This window comes from Crocodylus porosus, unplaced genomic scaffold (genome assembly GCF_001723895.1).
Source record: "Crocodylus porosus isolate Cpor-Errol unplaced genomic scaffold, CroPor_comp1, whole genome shotgun sequence".
Taxonomy (NCBI): Eukaryota; Metazoa; Chordata; order Crocodylia; family Crocodylidae; genus Crocodylus; species Crocodylus porosus.
The window spans coordinates 37,990,731-38,006,154 of NW_017728886.1; the positions used below are offsets into that span (position 1 = coordinate 37,990,731).

Genomic DNA, 15,424 nt, shown 5'->3' on the forward strand with positions numbered 1-15,424 from the left:
GATGATCAAGCTAACTTCTCAGGAAAATAGAAGAACTATTAGAATATAATAAATGCTGGAGAAACACTTTAAAAGTACATATTTCACTAGTTCATACAAATGCAACTGAGATGCAGAACTTTGGGGGACATCATCAATTATTTATAATTTGTAATACAAATAGCACCTAGATTTCTCAACTCTACTCAAAACCATTTATTTGATGCATTTAAACTGGGACAGTAACATCATGAAAATTCAAGATGAGTCTAGAACCATTTTTTTCTAAATAAACTAAAACATATTAAATAGTGGGAAATCATCCTTATTTGAAAAGCTCATTCTCAAAACAATCAAAACATTTGACTAGCATTGGAAGAGCTGAAGTGGCATTTCCCAAAGTCACATAACAGAACAGATCAAGAGGGGCAAGGAAAAGAACCCAAGTCCTTTCCCTTTCCTCAAGACAATTTTGCCATCCCTGTGAGGGATTGGGCTAGATAACCCTTCCAACCCTGCAGCTCTAGGATTTTATAATTATAAACTTCCCTGCAATGTTCCTTTTCTAGCCTTCCTTTTAAATTAAGACAGCCAATTGGTATCAAAACTTTAACCTACCCCCAGCTAAAGCACTTGAGCAGAACTGCAAAAGGTAGCCAAAAATGCCAATTTTTCCAGGCAAAGAGCCATTCGCTTGCAATCTGTACGCAAAACTTGCGAAGAGAAAGGCAGGCAAGCCTCTTTCTTGTCTGAAGTATACAGTGTAGATCCCAGGGTTCATTTGTTCTGTTTAAATGCTCTGTTGAGCATGCATAGTTGGGACAAGGCTTGGAAAAGCCTGGAAAGAGCCAACTTTGGATCTCATGCCTTTAGAAAGCATGCTTATTTGGTACTTGAGTTGTGGCAGGAAAAAACTGAGTGACTGACAAATGAGTGCAGTGACATGGCTGAGGTAAAGTGATCTGAAAAATGAAAGGTTACTGAAAGTTGAATGACTGGCAGGCATTGTGGATATGTGAGTGGCTAATGAGGCGGCAGCGAGTTGCCAGGCACCATTGTTATGAAAGTTCACCACTGAAGTGTCTCTGCACATGCCTGAGCATGCACATGTGTGTGTCCAAGGAAGTAAGTCAAGGTCTGTGTGGCGCATCCAGATTTGTTTAGTTCCTGTGTGAATGACTTCCACACACCAGGACTAGACTTGCTGTGTGTTAACTGCCTAGTTTCTTTGTCAGTGGCTAAATCACTCCAGGACCAGACCAGCTTTCATAATCCCCAGCAGAATGAAGTACCAGGCACCAGAGACCTCAGATTTTGAATGTAAAGTATATCCATCCACACTGTTCTCTTCTTGTTTGATGTGGCCTCTGTAAATATACCTTACTCTGTTCTAGTTGTGTTCATGTTCCTATCTCTTTATAGTTTCATAAGTGGTAGGGTTGGAAGGGACCTAAGCAAATCATCTAGTCCAAACCCCTACCATAGTCAGGAATGCATGCTGGGGTCAAATAACCCCAGCTCAATGGCTGTCTAGCTTCCCCTTTTGAAGACCCCCAAGGTAGGGGCAAGCACCACTTCACTTGGAAGTTGGTTCCAGCTCCTAGCTGCCCTGACAGTGAAGTAATGCCTCCGTTAATTAATCTAGTTTTGAAGCCAGATCAAATAGCTTCACTAGTCTTTCAACTGGTCTACCCCAGCCCTTTCTGTTATATTAGCTAATTAATTTGTCACAACAGCAACCCAGAACCAATATTCTGCAGGGTGAAATCAGACCCAAAGAATTGTGCTCAAGCCTTTCCTTGTTTTCTGTAGACATGAAACTCATGTTTTATGGATGGTTTTAGGACTAAGGTAATCTGTTAAGAAATTGTTTTGCTCTAGGGACAGTCAGAATCACTCCCTAAGAGATGCTGGGACAAGTTAATTGATAATAACAGTTAAAGAGAATTGTATACATCAATAATTCTAAGAAAAAGCAAACGGGATAAAGTGGTAATTATTCTAGGAAAATAGGACTTGGAGGTACTTCCTGTGTCATCAATTCCAGTCTGCTACAAGAAAATCCAGACTGAATCTCTTTTAAGTGTCATCTTAATGCCAGTTAAGGATTTTGCCTCCACTACTTATTAGGCAGCTGTTACAGAACCAGAAGGTTAGAACTTTTATAGTAATTTCCACTATAAAAGTATTCACAACCAGTTTGTGTGCACAAAGAGCTCTTTTCCTCCCTGGTGTTTACCACAATGTACTTCTAAAAACAGTCCTTCAGACCCTTCTCAGTCTTTTTGTTTGTTTGTTTTGTTTTTGCAGGAAGTGGGGTAGGTGTAAGGCTAAAGCAGCTAGGCTCTTTTTTGTTTGGGGGGTGGGGAAAGTGTTGTTTGTTTTCTGTTTCATTTAGGAAAATGGTGTCTATGCTCTTGATCACCTTGCTGGACTTCTTCTATCTTCTTCAGTTAAAATTCATCTTTTTAGATCACAGGTGACCAAAATTGGACAGTGCATTTAGGATGAAGAGAATACTTAATTTAGGCTACTTCAACCTTTTCCCCCCTGTGTTTGATGGATACCTGATACAGAAAAATGTAATTCAGTAGAAATGTAATCAAGTGTACTTAAAGGCAAAAATAAAACTATAAGAACTTCATGGCAGAATAGAGAAAAAGCTTGAAAGTATTATAAACAGCAGCATTTAAATCATAACTGCTAGACATACTGAACTGGACTTTATCATTTAAGACTTTGGACAATAATTTTACAGACGCACACACACACACAGACACACACATCCAGACCATTTCTAAAAGGGACTTGAGTCTTCCCACCAATGTCAGAACCACTATTTTAATACAATCTCTACTTGAATATTTAGGCCTCCTGTTTGTTTTTGCCATATATTTATGGAAGTGGCCTTCTACAGAAGGTCATTTCAGATTCCTACATTAACCATATTTTTTCTCTTACCATATTCTCTTGCAAATGCTAAAAATGAAATTGCACTGCTGACTCCTTTATAAGATACCAGCCAGATTTAATAAGATCCTTAGCTCTTTCACCTTAAAAAAAAGCTCTTCAAATGATGTCCTAAATTGTTTTAATTCTCTTAGCAAAGTAGGAAAATGATGCAGTTTTCATGTAGATATCTTCTAAGAATTTTCTGGATATAGATTTATTGAGAGAGAGTAGTATCAACATACTAACACTAACTATTTTAAGCCACGAAATCAATAATAACAATGACATTGATGTGTTTGATTGACAGTTTCTTCCTACATGAACTTTTCTATTTACAGATTATTTCTGAAAAACATGCACATTGAAACAGCACAGTAACAACACAATTTGCAAAATACTGAAATATAAATGCACAGTTCCACATCAGAAATATGGAACTGTTTTTAGTTCAAAGATTACATGACCCAGCTTGAAAACTGACAAGTGAATAATAGATGCCCTTTTCAGCCAAGAGTTGCTGATGAGTTCCTTGTTCTACAATTCTTCCATTCTGGAGCACTGCTATCTTGTCAGCATTCTGGATGGTGGACAGGCGGTGAGCTATTACAATGCATGTGCGACCTTGTCTGGCTTTATCCAATGCTTCTTGGACAACCTGTTTGATTACCAAAGTAAAAATTACTTGTTCAGTAAGTTAAGTATTCCTCTGAATTACAGTTTTACCACAGTCAGTGACAGGTATTTATAATTTGTTATCCTGTAATTCAGTGGTACACAACCTTTTCTTGCCCTGTGGTCCACAGTAATGCAGGACCAATCTACAGGTCAGATTAAGCCATGCATCCCAGGGTTGAGCCCCATTCTGCCTCTGCAAACCAGGATCAGGGACTGCTCACCCCCACACACTGGGATCAGGCCTTGGGGCCCCATGCTGCTCCATATGCAGTGCCATGGTCTCCGGCCTGTGGAGCTCCCCATGAATCTGAAAATTTGACAGCAGGGGTAAGGTGCCACTGCTCCCCAGCTGTCAGTTTTACGCCATGGGGAGCCACACAGGTCAGATAACAGTACTGGGGGGCTCGATCTATGGGTCAGGGGGTAAGCACTCCTGCTCTAAGTTGCAAAACAGCAATGAGAAAGATGGGGGTTGGATAGCTCAAGTGATTAGTAGTGGGATGAATCGCTAGCCCTTGTCTAAGTTTAGCCCAAGTTGACAATGGAGTGATAACTACTAATACTGATGGCTGATTTGCTTGTTGTCAGTTTGTAATTTCAAGCCAGTTGTTAATGGAAAAGCATGCATGCTGCCAAATATTTCATCACACTACCCTACCCTCATTCCTATACAAGGTTGCTTCCAGGCCAGTTGTCAGGGTAATCTTCAACAATGTCAACCTGCTATCTTATGGGCACCATACTCACTTTAAAACATGGACACCTGCCTTCAGTGTGGACTATGTTTTAGTACCTCCAGTCCCAAGCATTCAATCATAAATGAGGCTACAGAGTAATAAAATATGGCCTATCTAAATTAATCAATACTGGCAGTCACACTTACCTAGATTTTGATTTCTGAGCACTTCTAATTCAACTTTGACATGTTTAAAAGTATTTCTCTGTGACTATGAAGGTATATCCTTTTTATTATTATTCTTAATAAAAGCTGAGTTCACATATAATTGCATGATTTCAGAAAATGGGGCTTCAAGGACAAGACCAAAAATAGTGGAAGATTTACAATGAAGTCAGTCAGCAACCCTGAGTCTATTCTGACAAAAAATATAAGAAAGTATTTTTAGCATTGCGCACATTATTTTAATAGACAGCAATGGTGCAAATGTCTCTGCCATTGACCTGCAAAGCCTCTTCTGTTTTAGTTCCAGACCACTCCTAGAAGGAGTTCTGCCTAGTGGTATATCCAATACATGGGGGGATGCCTAAAGTTTGCCAAAACAAAAATTAGAGATCAAGCTGAAATAGGACCCGTCTACATGGGAATAGTGACAGAATAATCATAGTAGAATAAGGATATCCACAGTATGGCTATTTATACCAATTTAGGTCCCAACACAACACAGCTAATTCTACCTTGGACAACTTTAGTTTTTAAGGAAGGAGTTCAAGACAAAATCCCTCTCTAGTTAAAACTCTAGAGTTGTTTATTCTACATACACAGTGAAAAAGTTTCAATGTGCTTACGCTTACTGTAGCTGAAGAGATTTTAGTCCCTTACTTTCCAAATAAATTTTCAAATGTTTTAAATGAATAATCAGCACTGATTTCCCTCACAAGTCTTGGGGTAAGTAGCTTTCTTAAAGTTCAGCTCCATCCAGGACAAAATGATTCAAGGATTTTTTTTTTTTGAGCGTGTTTCTAGTTTTTGTTATTGCAGAGAAAGATCTTGGAATTATGACCCTAGGGCAACATATGGGGACAAAACCAAGATGGCAATTAAAACAGTCCTGAAATCTCATGAGTTTCAGGCTACTCTCAATGTTTTAAAGGACATCCGACTCAATTTTATGAACACTAGGGTTGCAATATAGGTAATTACCTAATTTTTGGTTCATACAGTATTTAAATATGGCAAGAAATACACTCATCATAGAAATACATCCAAGCAGTTTTTATTTCTTGGAGGCTTGAATGGGAGGGGGACAAGGCAGCAAAGAGTAGGGTACAAATAACACACTCAAAAAGAAAAATCAATACTTTGAGTTGGAGAAAATGTTTTCTAGAAAAAAAAAAACTTGGGAGAATTCCCAAACCTCACAGATTACACAGAGGATTCCCAATTTCTGACCCTCTCTATCCAGTTTGAAAGCAGTTATAGATTCTTAACAGCAGCTGCTCTCCAGCAGACTCTTGAAGGATACCAGCCCAGCACATACTGCAGTACTACTCCTAAGCTGCGTGCTAACCTCTATGTAGAGAACATAGTGCCATTTAGTGTGGCACTCTGGCTGTTCCTGTCTGGGGGGAGATGACAGGTTGGGAATAATGCCCAACACTGCAAGAAGGAGAGTTACGTATTGCACCAGGTTGTGTTGCTCATGTTTCAGAAAGCCTACTTTGGATGAGTGCAAGAACCTAGACGTGCAGCAACCCACAAGGAAAGGCAAATTGGGCAAAGGGAGGCTATTGTGGAGAGAGGAAGAATGGAAATGGACTTGTACTTCTGATACCACATGTGCACTAGAAAATGAAATGAAGATGGTCTCAAGGTGTGATAATGATCTGGATATTCTAGGCCAGCAGTTGGCAACTTTTTAAAGCAGAGGCCAGAACAACCCAGCTCAGGTTGGAGGCAGGCCAGCACTTCAACTCAGCTGTCACACAGCTTCTTCCTGGTTGTGGCACAGGCAAAAGCCACACCACCACAATGCTACTGAAGTCCAAGCATCCTGCAGGCCATGTGTTGCCAGCCCTGTTCTAGACAGCTGCTATCATTTAGTCAAATAAGGAACTTGTTTACAGATAGGTGAATATGCATATCCTATCCACATAAAATCTTCTAAATTTTCATGCTTTTGATCTAAAGGCAAGTAAATCATAATAGTTATTCCAACCATCACAATTTAAAGATTCCTCTTTGTAGCAGGCACCCAAACAAATACCTTTTCACTTTCTGTATCAAGTGCAGATGTAGCTTCATCCAGCAGTAGAATTTGAGGACGACGTATAAGAGCTCGAGCGATAGCTATCCTCTGCTTCTGACCACCAGAGAGCTGAGTTCCTTTGTCTCCTACACGGGTATTATATTTCTAAATAAAGATTCAAATAAAGATGGAGCCAACTTAAGCATACTGAACTATCAAGTTGTATTGCCTTGCCAGGTTTATCCAAGAGATCCCTAAAATGAGTTTAATTTGGATTAGAAATTCATGGAATGACTGAATCTTTAATAAAGATCTTTTTTCTCCCAAGTGTTTGATAAGCAGGGAGTAATAAAAACCCCAATTTAAGACATTTTAACCATCCCGATTAAAAGCACTTTCCTATCTCAACAGATTAGGTTTCATTTGCTTACTTATTCTGATGTCCTAAATCTCATTTTCTACATGTCCATGAAGACTTCTAAGGAAAGAAGTGGAACAGATAAAACTTCATGACTAATTCACAGTAAATAAGGGTGAGGAAATGAACACTTTAAGATTTCTATATTTTAGAGTATGAAAATGAACAATTTGCATAAGTAATCTTCAGTTCTGAGTAGGAAACAAAGTTTAAACTTACATTTGGTAGAGAGTCAATGAAGGAATGGATGTTGGCTGCTTTTGCTGCACTGACAATCTCTTCATGTGACACCTCTCTGCTGTTATCTCCATATGCAATATTCTCAGCAATAGTGCAGTCAAACAGAATTGGTTCTTGTGAGACTATACCGATCTGAGCTCTAAGCCACTGAATATTTAAAGCCTTTGTATTTTGGTCATCTAGCAGCTTAAAAAAAAAAGCAAGAAACCATGCATTTCAGAGGCATAGAAATTAAGGTAACATTGCAGTTTTGAGATTGATTCTGCATTTTTTTTTCATAGTCTTGTCAATCCTTAAAACTGGGACAGTTAAACCTAACAGCAGTTCTGATTTTAGTGCTCACATACTCCTGTCACTCCTCCCAATAGCACCTGAATGATCTGAGAACTGGGCTACAAAATACAGGGTGATGCCAGGTGCCTCCTGAAAGTCTAGGTTTCATTAGGACTCTGATAAAGCATGGTAGGTGGGCAAGGAGTGTGGATATGTAGAGCCCATCTTGTTCCATATGAAGCCAACCTTCACGTTAGGGTAGGCGTCTCACATTTAAATTGTACCTGCTTGAGTGGTGAATTACAGTATTACTTGAAATTCTCTTTTGTATTTAGCCTTATTTAAGCATTGCTTATGTTTTTGTACAGCCTGATTATTTCAACCTGTTTCTATCAGCTGGCTTTGAGCTGCTCTCACAGCTCATAGCTTTCAACTTGCTCATTTTTTTTTTAAAAGGAATCACTGAGATTTTTCTAAACATAATGGTAATAGCCTTGTTACCAGCTCAAATTAACTGAACTTGGCGCTAATCAGCCAAATCAGATGGATGAAATGATTGGGTATTGTTCATTGGTCTCCTCATCACCTTTCATTAATATATTCAGATTAAGACACCAGTAAAGGACCAAATTAGGATGTGTGCATGTGATGCGACTGTTAAGGAAAGAAATATGCTGACAGGATAAAATATGGACTGTATGGAAACCAATCAATGGTACCTGGAAGCAGAGTCACCGGATGAGTAAAGTTGAAGAAAAGCATAAGAGGGGACAGCAAGAAAGATCATCATAAATCTAGCCTTCACACACCTGTCTAGATTGTCAGCCATAAATATTTCCTACTTATGCACCCTTTAACTTTCAAAGACTAAATTTGGACACCTTCCTGTGGGAGTAGGGTAACATCTGGAATTACTGTGCGTTTTTTCTCTCTGTATATAGAAACCAAGGTAACTTTTGTTATATCAATAAATTCAGACTTTTGTTGAACTGATATGTTTTCATATTTCATGTCCATTTAAGGGTTAATTGGGCTTTAAATGATCCCTTAGCACCATCTGGTAAACAGTGGTGCTAACATTAATTCTTCCTTCAAGTGTCATCTGCATATACCTATTCACAGGGTAGACTGAAAAGTATCTCATTAATGAGCAGCAGGACTCAGGACTCCTACTGCATAAGGACTGAAGTACCACCCTACCAAATGGAATGTCTAATCCCTACACTGGGTTTAAAGCATAGTGTTTTATAAATATGTATACCAAGTTCTTTATAGCAAACATTTACATCTCATATATTAGAATAGGCTTAAGGCATGCTTGGGGAGGTAGGGTAACCTTAGCATGGCACAGGAGTTTTTTTCCCCCCCCATTCATCATCTAACTTACCTAGCTAGTCTGACCTTACTATTATCCATACATGAAATAGAGGTTGGGAAATTAACTAAATTCCTGAATTCTGTCTAGATAGTAGCCGAGAGATATACTCTAGGTACTAAGCTATGATTTAGATTCCTCTTTGTGACCGAGATCAAGGAAGGGAACTGGCCAATTTATCATTCATTTGATGTGGATGTCAGGCACTAGCTTAGGGTAGAAACCTAGGGTGAGGGCAAAGCAGAACCATCATCTTTGCAAAATCTAATGGAAGGGTGCTTTGTCATTAGAGTATGTAATTAATTCACCCAGTGGGCTGAAGTTATGGCTACCTTGAAAGCTGTTTTGAAACCAAATGGGACAGTAAGTATAGATGTAGAGGCTCAAATACAGTTCATGAGCCAAGCTGGATTTAACGGAGATCTGATCGAACTGATTCCTTCACTTTTAGCCTTGGCAAGTTTTTCATAATTTTTTACAATGTTCAGTGCAAAGACAGACACATGCGCATGGCAAACTGAAAAAATGCTGTCAACTTTTTTTTTTTTAATATATATATAAAGGATGCAAACAGGCTGAAACTTTCAAAAGGAATAAGTGTTCCACAGTTACTTGTACTAATGCTTGTGGAGAAAGTCCAAGTTGGTTATATAATTACTTCACAAATCTAGTCCACTTGATTTCATTACATTGTCTAGTTAATTGTTTTCTTGCATCACATAATACCTGCTGCACCCCTCAAGAACAAGAGATTTTTCAAAGTCCATTGAAGTTCAATAACCTATGCTGTCAGGTACAGTAATGCTGAATCAGGATAGTAAGTCATGCTTTCTTCTGGGAATGACAAACCTTGAAGTCCATACAGCCTTTGGTGAAAGGTCTGCAGTATATTTGTACCATCATCGCCTTGGCCATTAAGATCATTTTGGTGTCAACATGTTTTAATATTTTTATCCTCTGAATAAGTGTAAAGGAGAAAGCATAATAGACCTACTCCCAGTTCAAAAGAAAAGCATCTGATAAGGACAAACTGTCTGTGCCTGCTCTAGAACAGGATTGGAGATGCTTGGTATTGTCTCATGGCAAAAAGATCCATTTCCAAAAACTTCTACAGGTAGGTGTTAAAGTCTTTAACTATTGTCTTTATTGAAAACTGATACATTTCTACTTAGGTGATCACTAAACCAGTCCTGGACAACCTTTTTGGCAGGTGTGCCATAAGGTAAAGCCCCAACCAACCCTCAAGTGCTGCTCTGGTCCCCATCCCCAGAGGCATACCTAATAACATTTGTACCCCGTGACACTGGAATGGAGGTGTGTGTGTGTGGGGGGAGGGGCAGGCTCTGACCACAGAACAGGGGCAAGACACTGCTGCAAGAAACATCACAGCAAAGAGCAAGGTTACCCTTTCCCCACTCCTTTAACCATTGTACTAGTGAGGACCCAAAGCTCTGAATTCAGTGGTGGCTTCAGAAGCAGGAAGAGGTTAACCTGGCTTTTGGTGGCAATACCTGAAGCCATCCTTTGCAGCAGCATCCCATACCTGCCTGTTTTATTTTGTTGGAGGTTTGAGCCCCCACCCCTCCATTCCAGAACCCTGAGTGCAAATGTTGTTATCAGGTATGCCTCTGGGAGCAGGAATCAAAGCAGTACTCAAGGTTTACACCTCGATGCAGACTAAACTCAGTCTAATCACTACCTAAGTATATTAGCTATAAAACATTTTTTCTAAATGTTAAGAATTAGCTAAATGTATAGTATATTGCTATGTTAATTTACGGCTAATAAAATGATGAAGCAGATTTTTTTAAAAGGAACTTCAACTTCATGTTTTCTTCTGTTGCCCCATATGCATAGATGAAGCTCCCAGTGAAAAAATTAAGTGAATCCATGTCCTTGTTCAAATCCCTCTTGATATTGCTTCACTGGTTCCATCTGCTCCTGTATGCCTGTACCTGGTTGTTTTCTCATCCTTCAACCTTAAGGTTAAGGTCTCTGAGGAAGCACAATATCATTGCTTCATTTATACACCTTTCAGAGGTGAATTTAAGTCCATGACTAGACTTCCTAATAATATAAAACACGGTCCAATTCGAATGAGTTGGTGGGCTGCAAGTGTTTAAATAGAAGTGATAATTTTAACTCTTTCATTACTGAAACTGAGCAGTATATTTTTCTACCAGGAGAACAAACTTGGGAGAATTCTCCCAAATTATTTGAATGTGTACATAGCCTGTTGCATTTGCAAAGAGAGTTAAACTGGTTTAATTATATAGGTGGAACGTTCCCATTAGTCAAGATAAGACTAGTACCATATGGATGTTGGTGTTATATAAATAAATTATAGTCTTTTATTAGATATAGACAAGTGTATATTGCCCCATAAGGCTACTGGCAAACATTTAAAGCAGAGAGATGCTCAGAAGCTTAATGAATTAAAGACATAATATTTGTATTGGTATAAAATATCTTTGTATAAAGCCATCATTCAGGAGTGAAGTGGAACCACTGGATCCTCCCATCTCTCACCATCCAAAGCATTTAACCCCCTACCTCTCCTTTACCTTCGGTCCAAGCCAGTCAGATCTCTCCCTGCTATAGCCTGAGGCACTGAGTACAGCTCCAAGCAAGCCCTGTAGCAATGGTGCAGAGCTGGCATTAATGTCACAAGACTTAGGTGGAGTACTTACTCCCTACTGCAGTGAGGATGAAGCGTGTAGGAATGTGGCAGAGGAGAAGCAATGTTGGGGGAGGGAAGAATGGGACAGCAGGGGCTGGCGGGGAGTGGGGGGAAAGAGTTGGTGGAATAGGGATTGAAAACCTGGAGAAATATGGTAGTGGTTTCCTTTATCCTCAGAAATGTTACAAATTTTACTGTTATATATACACACTAACAAGAATAGAATAAATGTGTTATCATTTAATTGCAAGTTACATCCTTATAAGGAACTACTTACCATTTCTCCATCAAGGGGATCATAGAATCTCTCAATCAATTGAACGACAGTGCTCTTCCCACAACCACTGCTGCCTACAAGAGCCAGGGTCTGTCCTTTTTCTACCTTAATATTCAAACCTTGAAGCACTTTGACCTCTGGTCGAGTTGGATAGTTAAACATCACCTCTTTGCTCGTTATGTTGCCATCAGCTATTTCCTATAATTGAAATAGTAATGTGTGATTAATCTGTAGAAGTCAGACAGACTATAAACAGTATAGAAGGCTCCACATAGAAAAGAGCTCCAGCTCATTCTTCTTCAACTGATAGCTGTCCTAGTGACTTAAATTTTGCACAGGTCTGGCCCTTTCTGTGATGTTAACAAATTAAAATACTATGCAGAAAATGGTCAAAACTTCCGTTATCTGCTTCATATAAATCTTGCATAAAACCAGATTTTCTAAAATGAATAAAACACTTGAGGAAAGGGTGGATAATAGGTAAAAATCAAGAAGAATGTAGTTACATTTCATTTTGGATGACTACAATTTAATGGCCCAAAGATTAGTAAAAACAGATGGCATAGGTGGGGGGGGGGAATCAAAGTCATGACATTAATTATGGGAATAAGCAATATTCTCTGTAACACAATGCTCAACTTACAGGCTTGAGTCCTTCCTTACTGTAACCATCTATTATGGGTACCCTTTCAAACAGCATGAACATATGAGCTGCTGACATCTTGGCTTTGGCATAGTCTGGAGTAAATGAACTGCTTTGTCCTAGTGCCATTGCACCAAATACAACAGCTGAAAACACCCTGTCAACACAAGCCAGGACAGAGAAATAATAAGAATAGTGTATGGAGGCAGGGGCCTACGCATTTTTTTTTTTTTTTAATTATAGCTGCTGAATACAGTTTTAATGAGTTTTGTATAAAAAATAATGTCCATTTTAATTAAATGAAAGAAGCTTCTGCTTAATATTCAGTATCTTCTCAATTTTTTTTTCCAGGGGAAACAAGAAAGAAGAGCTAAAGCCATTCCTTGAACTCTCTAGTCATCTATACCCACAGGAATAACAGCTGGATTCTAGTCCTTGTTCTAGCTCTGTCTCTCTATGCAATGTGCAAAAAACTGTATCATTTTTCTATGATTCAAGATCCCCAGACATGAGAGTTGAGTAATTATATTTGTGAAAGCCATCAACATCTATGGATGAAAACTAGTGGTTTGACACTTGGATTCATTTTGTTCTACTTCAAATTAGACCCACCTGACTCTTGATCATGGTTGTGCTAATGCTTGTAATTTATTCTGGCAAGGGTACAACAATATTTTGTAATTGTTTTAAAAGTCTAGCTTGTGTAATCAGAAGATTCCAGAATCTCATGAACATTTTTTAAAAGCAAATTTCTAGCCCCCTCCCCCCATGACATGCTGCATAAACCCCTATAGGCACCCTGAGAAAAGGCTTCCTGCAAAGTATTGTGTTCATGTGCTTCAATGAAACTTCAGCTGTCCAGCTTATTTCCAAGAGGGAGCTTTGCAAAGCAGTCAGAACATTTATTTACAAATTTTATGGACAGGTGTTTTCATCTGAATTTATGGAATGGACAATCCTGTTATTCTGACTGTAAGTGTCTGCTATTATGTGCTTATACAGCAGCTAGTACAAATGAGGCTCCAGTCTCATTTGGGGCATCAGTCTGGTGGCAGAGTAGTTAAGGTGCCTTGCCTCTAGAGGCATGAATTCAAGTGGTGCTCTGGACTCATGCCAAAGCCTTCCATGAGCTATGCAAAGACATCTGGTTATCAGGCTAGGGTGTCAAAGAGCTGGAAATGATACTGGTCACATCACTCCCTTGTCTGCTGCTGGCTAAGCACATAGTATGCTTTAACCACACAAATCCAATGGGCTATTAGACTTAGTGGACCTCTCTCTCATCCCAAGTTTTTCCTAAGATACTCATATAGACAACCCCCGCTTAGCCCTCTTAACACTCAGTTTTTCAGGAACCAGTTAAGTGAAACTGAAACTATTTGACAATCTAAGATGGCAACTGCAATAATTTTTAATGACCCAAAATGGCAACCACAAGCATCGTAAAAAGACTCGTTGAGCACCAAGTGAAATCAGGTATCAATTTAAAATTAGCATTACAGTGAAATAGCACTAAGTAAAACAGCATTAAGCAGGGGTTTCCTGTAGTCTTACACAGCATGCACAACATGATCATACTGCCCATCAGACAATCCCATTACTTGGGCATAGTCTTAGACTGTGCTCGTTGTAGGTCTGTATGTCCTGGCTATGCAGACTTTTTCTGTATGACCTCTTTAAAATATCTATTCAAAGTGTTAAAAAGCCCATCCCAGCTCTTAAATTCATATCTGGATTGCTACTTTTTACCTTATCTTAATAAATAGAATCTTGCCCTACTCTTATCCATCCATCATGCTATTACAAAATATTTTTAACTCATTGCTTCGACCACTTCACCCAAGTCTATGCAGCTTTTCACTGATTCTCTCTCATTAGCATATGCTACTATGCAGCACATCAAGTATATGCTATTGGTCATTGTTTTCAAGGCATTTTACATTCTACCAATCATCTGTCATTGACTGTCGAGAGACTGACTACTCAGCATCCCATCACACCAGCCATTATTGCTCACTTATTAGGGCCATGGACAAAAGTGCAGATTAGCTGCTTAAAAAGAGCAAGTAGAGAGTTAAGTAGCCATGACTTTGACCCTGTTACACTTCTACCACTACACTCAAGCACAGGTAACAATTACAAGTGTAACAGTTGCCGTACCATCCCAAGAACAGCTCCCCTGCTCCTTCTGAATTTACACCAAGTGTGCATTTGTACCTACCTCAGATTTGCAAGCCAATATATTCATAATTACTACTCCCATGCTGCCCCTTACACCCAAGAATTCCCTGTAAGCATCCACAAATCTACCTCATTGTTCTCTTCCAAATTCCTCCTTAACATTTTTCTTAGTTGTGAAGCCTATACAAGCTTGACATGGTTATGCTGCTTATGTGCAGAGAATACCAAAACAAATCAATATAACAGTGATTCTCAAGTAGGAGAACCTGGTGTACAAACACCTAAACCTCCACATGATTCACAAGCTCAACCGAAAGATTTCAACTAGGAGTCCACAGTGTCAAAGGCATTCTGACCTGTTCTTGTTCATGTTCTTTCCAAATGATGAATTGCTGTATAATTTTTCCCAAACAAGGCAAAAACTCAAAACTGGCATTTTCCAAGGGGTACCTTGAGCCTAATGAGCAATATGGGACAGGGACCACCTTTTTGGTTTAAATTCATGCAGCATCTTGCAATTGGGAATACTAGACCCTAAGCCATGTTTCATGAGTTCAGAATATGCTCTCTATCCCCCCTCCCCCCACCAGTTAGAACAAGATAGGACAGGGACCGATAGTAGGATAATAGGATAACTCAAACGGTAAGATAGGTCAAAATAAGCCAACACATCTTACTATTATTAATGTAGGATACTGTGGGCAAGGAAATTTACTTCAACTTTGAACCACTTAACCCATAATAAAGCACAGAATCCTTAAGCCAGTATCTATCTGAAAGAGTTGAGTATGCTCTGAGGCCTGTTAT

At 39.1% G+C, this 15,424-nt stretch overlaps 1 protein-coding gene across 1 annotated transcript in view; it reads right to left on the bottom strand.

Moving 5' to 3' along the window:
• Positions 1-2,769: 2,769 nt before the first annotated feature.
• The window catches only part of LOC109308457 (multidrug resistance protein 1-like), a 74,750-nt gene continuing 62,095 nt past the window's right edge, over positions 2,770-15,424 (bottom strand). The window contains exons 22-26 of the mRNA XM_019532764.1: positions 12,437-12,593; positions 11,794-11,991; positions 7,168-7,374; positions 6,549-6,695; positions 2,770-3,586 (exon numbers count right to left, since the gene is read on the bottom strand). Coding sequence (XP_019388309.1) covers positions 3,380-3,586; positions 6,549-6,695; positions 7,168-7,374; positions 11,794-11,991; positions 12,437-12,593 — 916 coding nt within the window. The 3' untranslated portion in view covers positions 2,770-3,379. The remainder of the gene's footprint in view (positions 3,587-6,548; positions 6,696-7,167; positions 7,375-11,793; positions 11,992-12,436; positions 12,594-15,424) is intronic.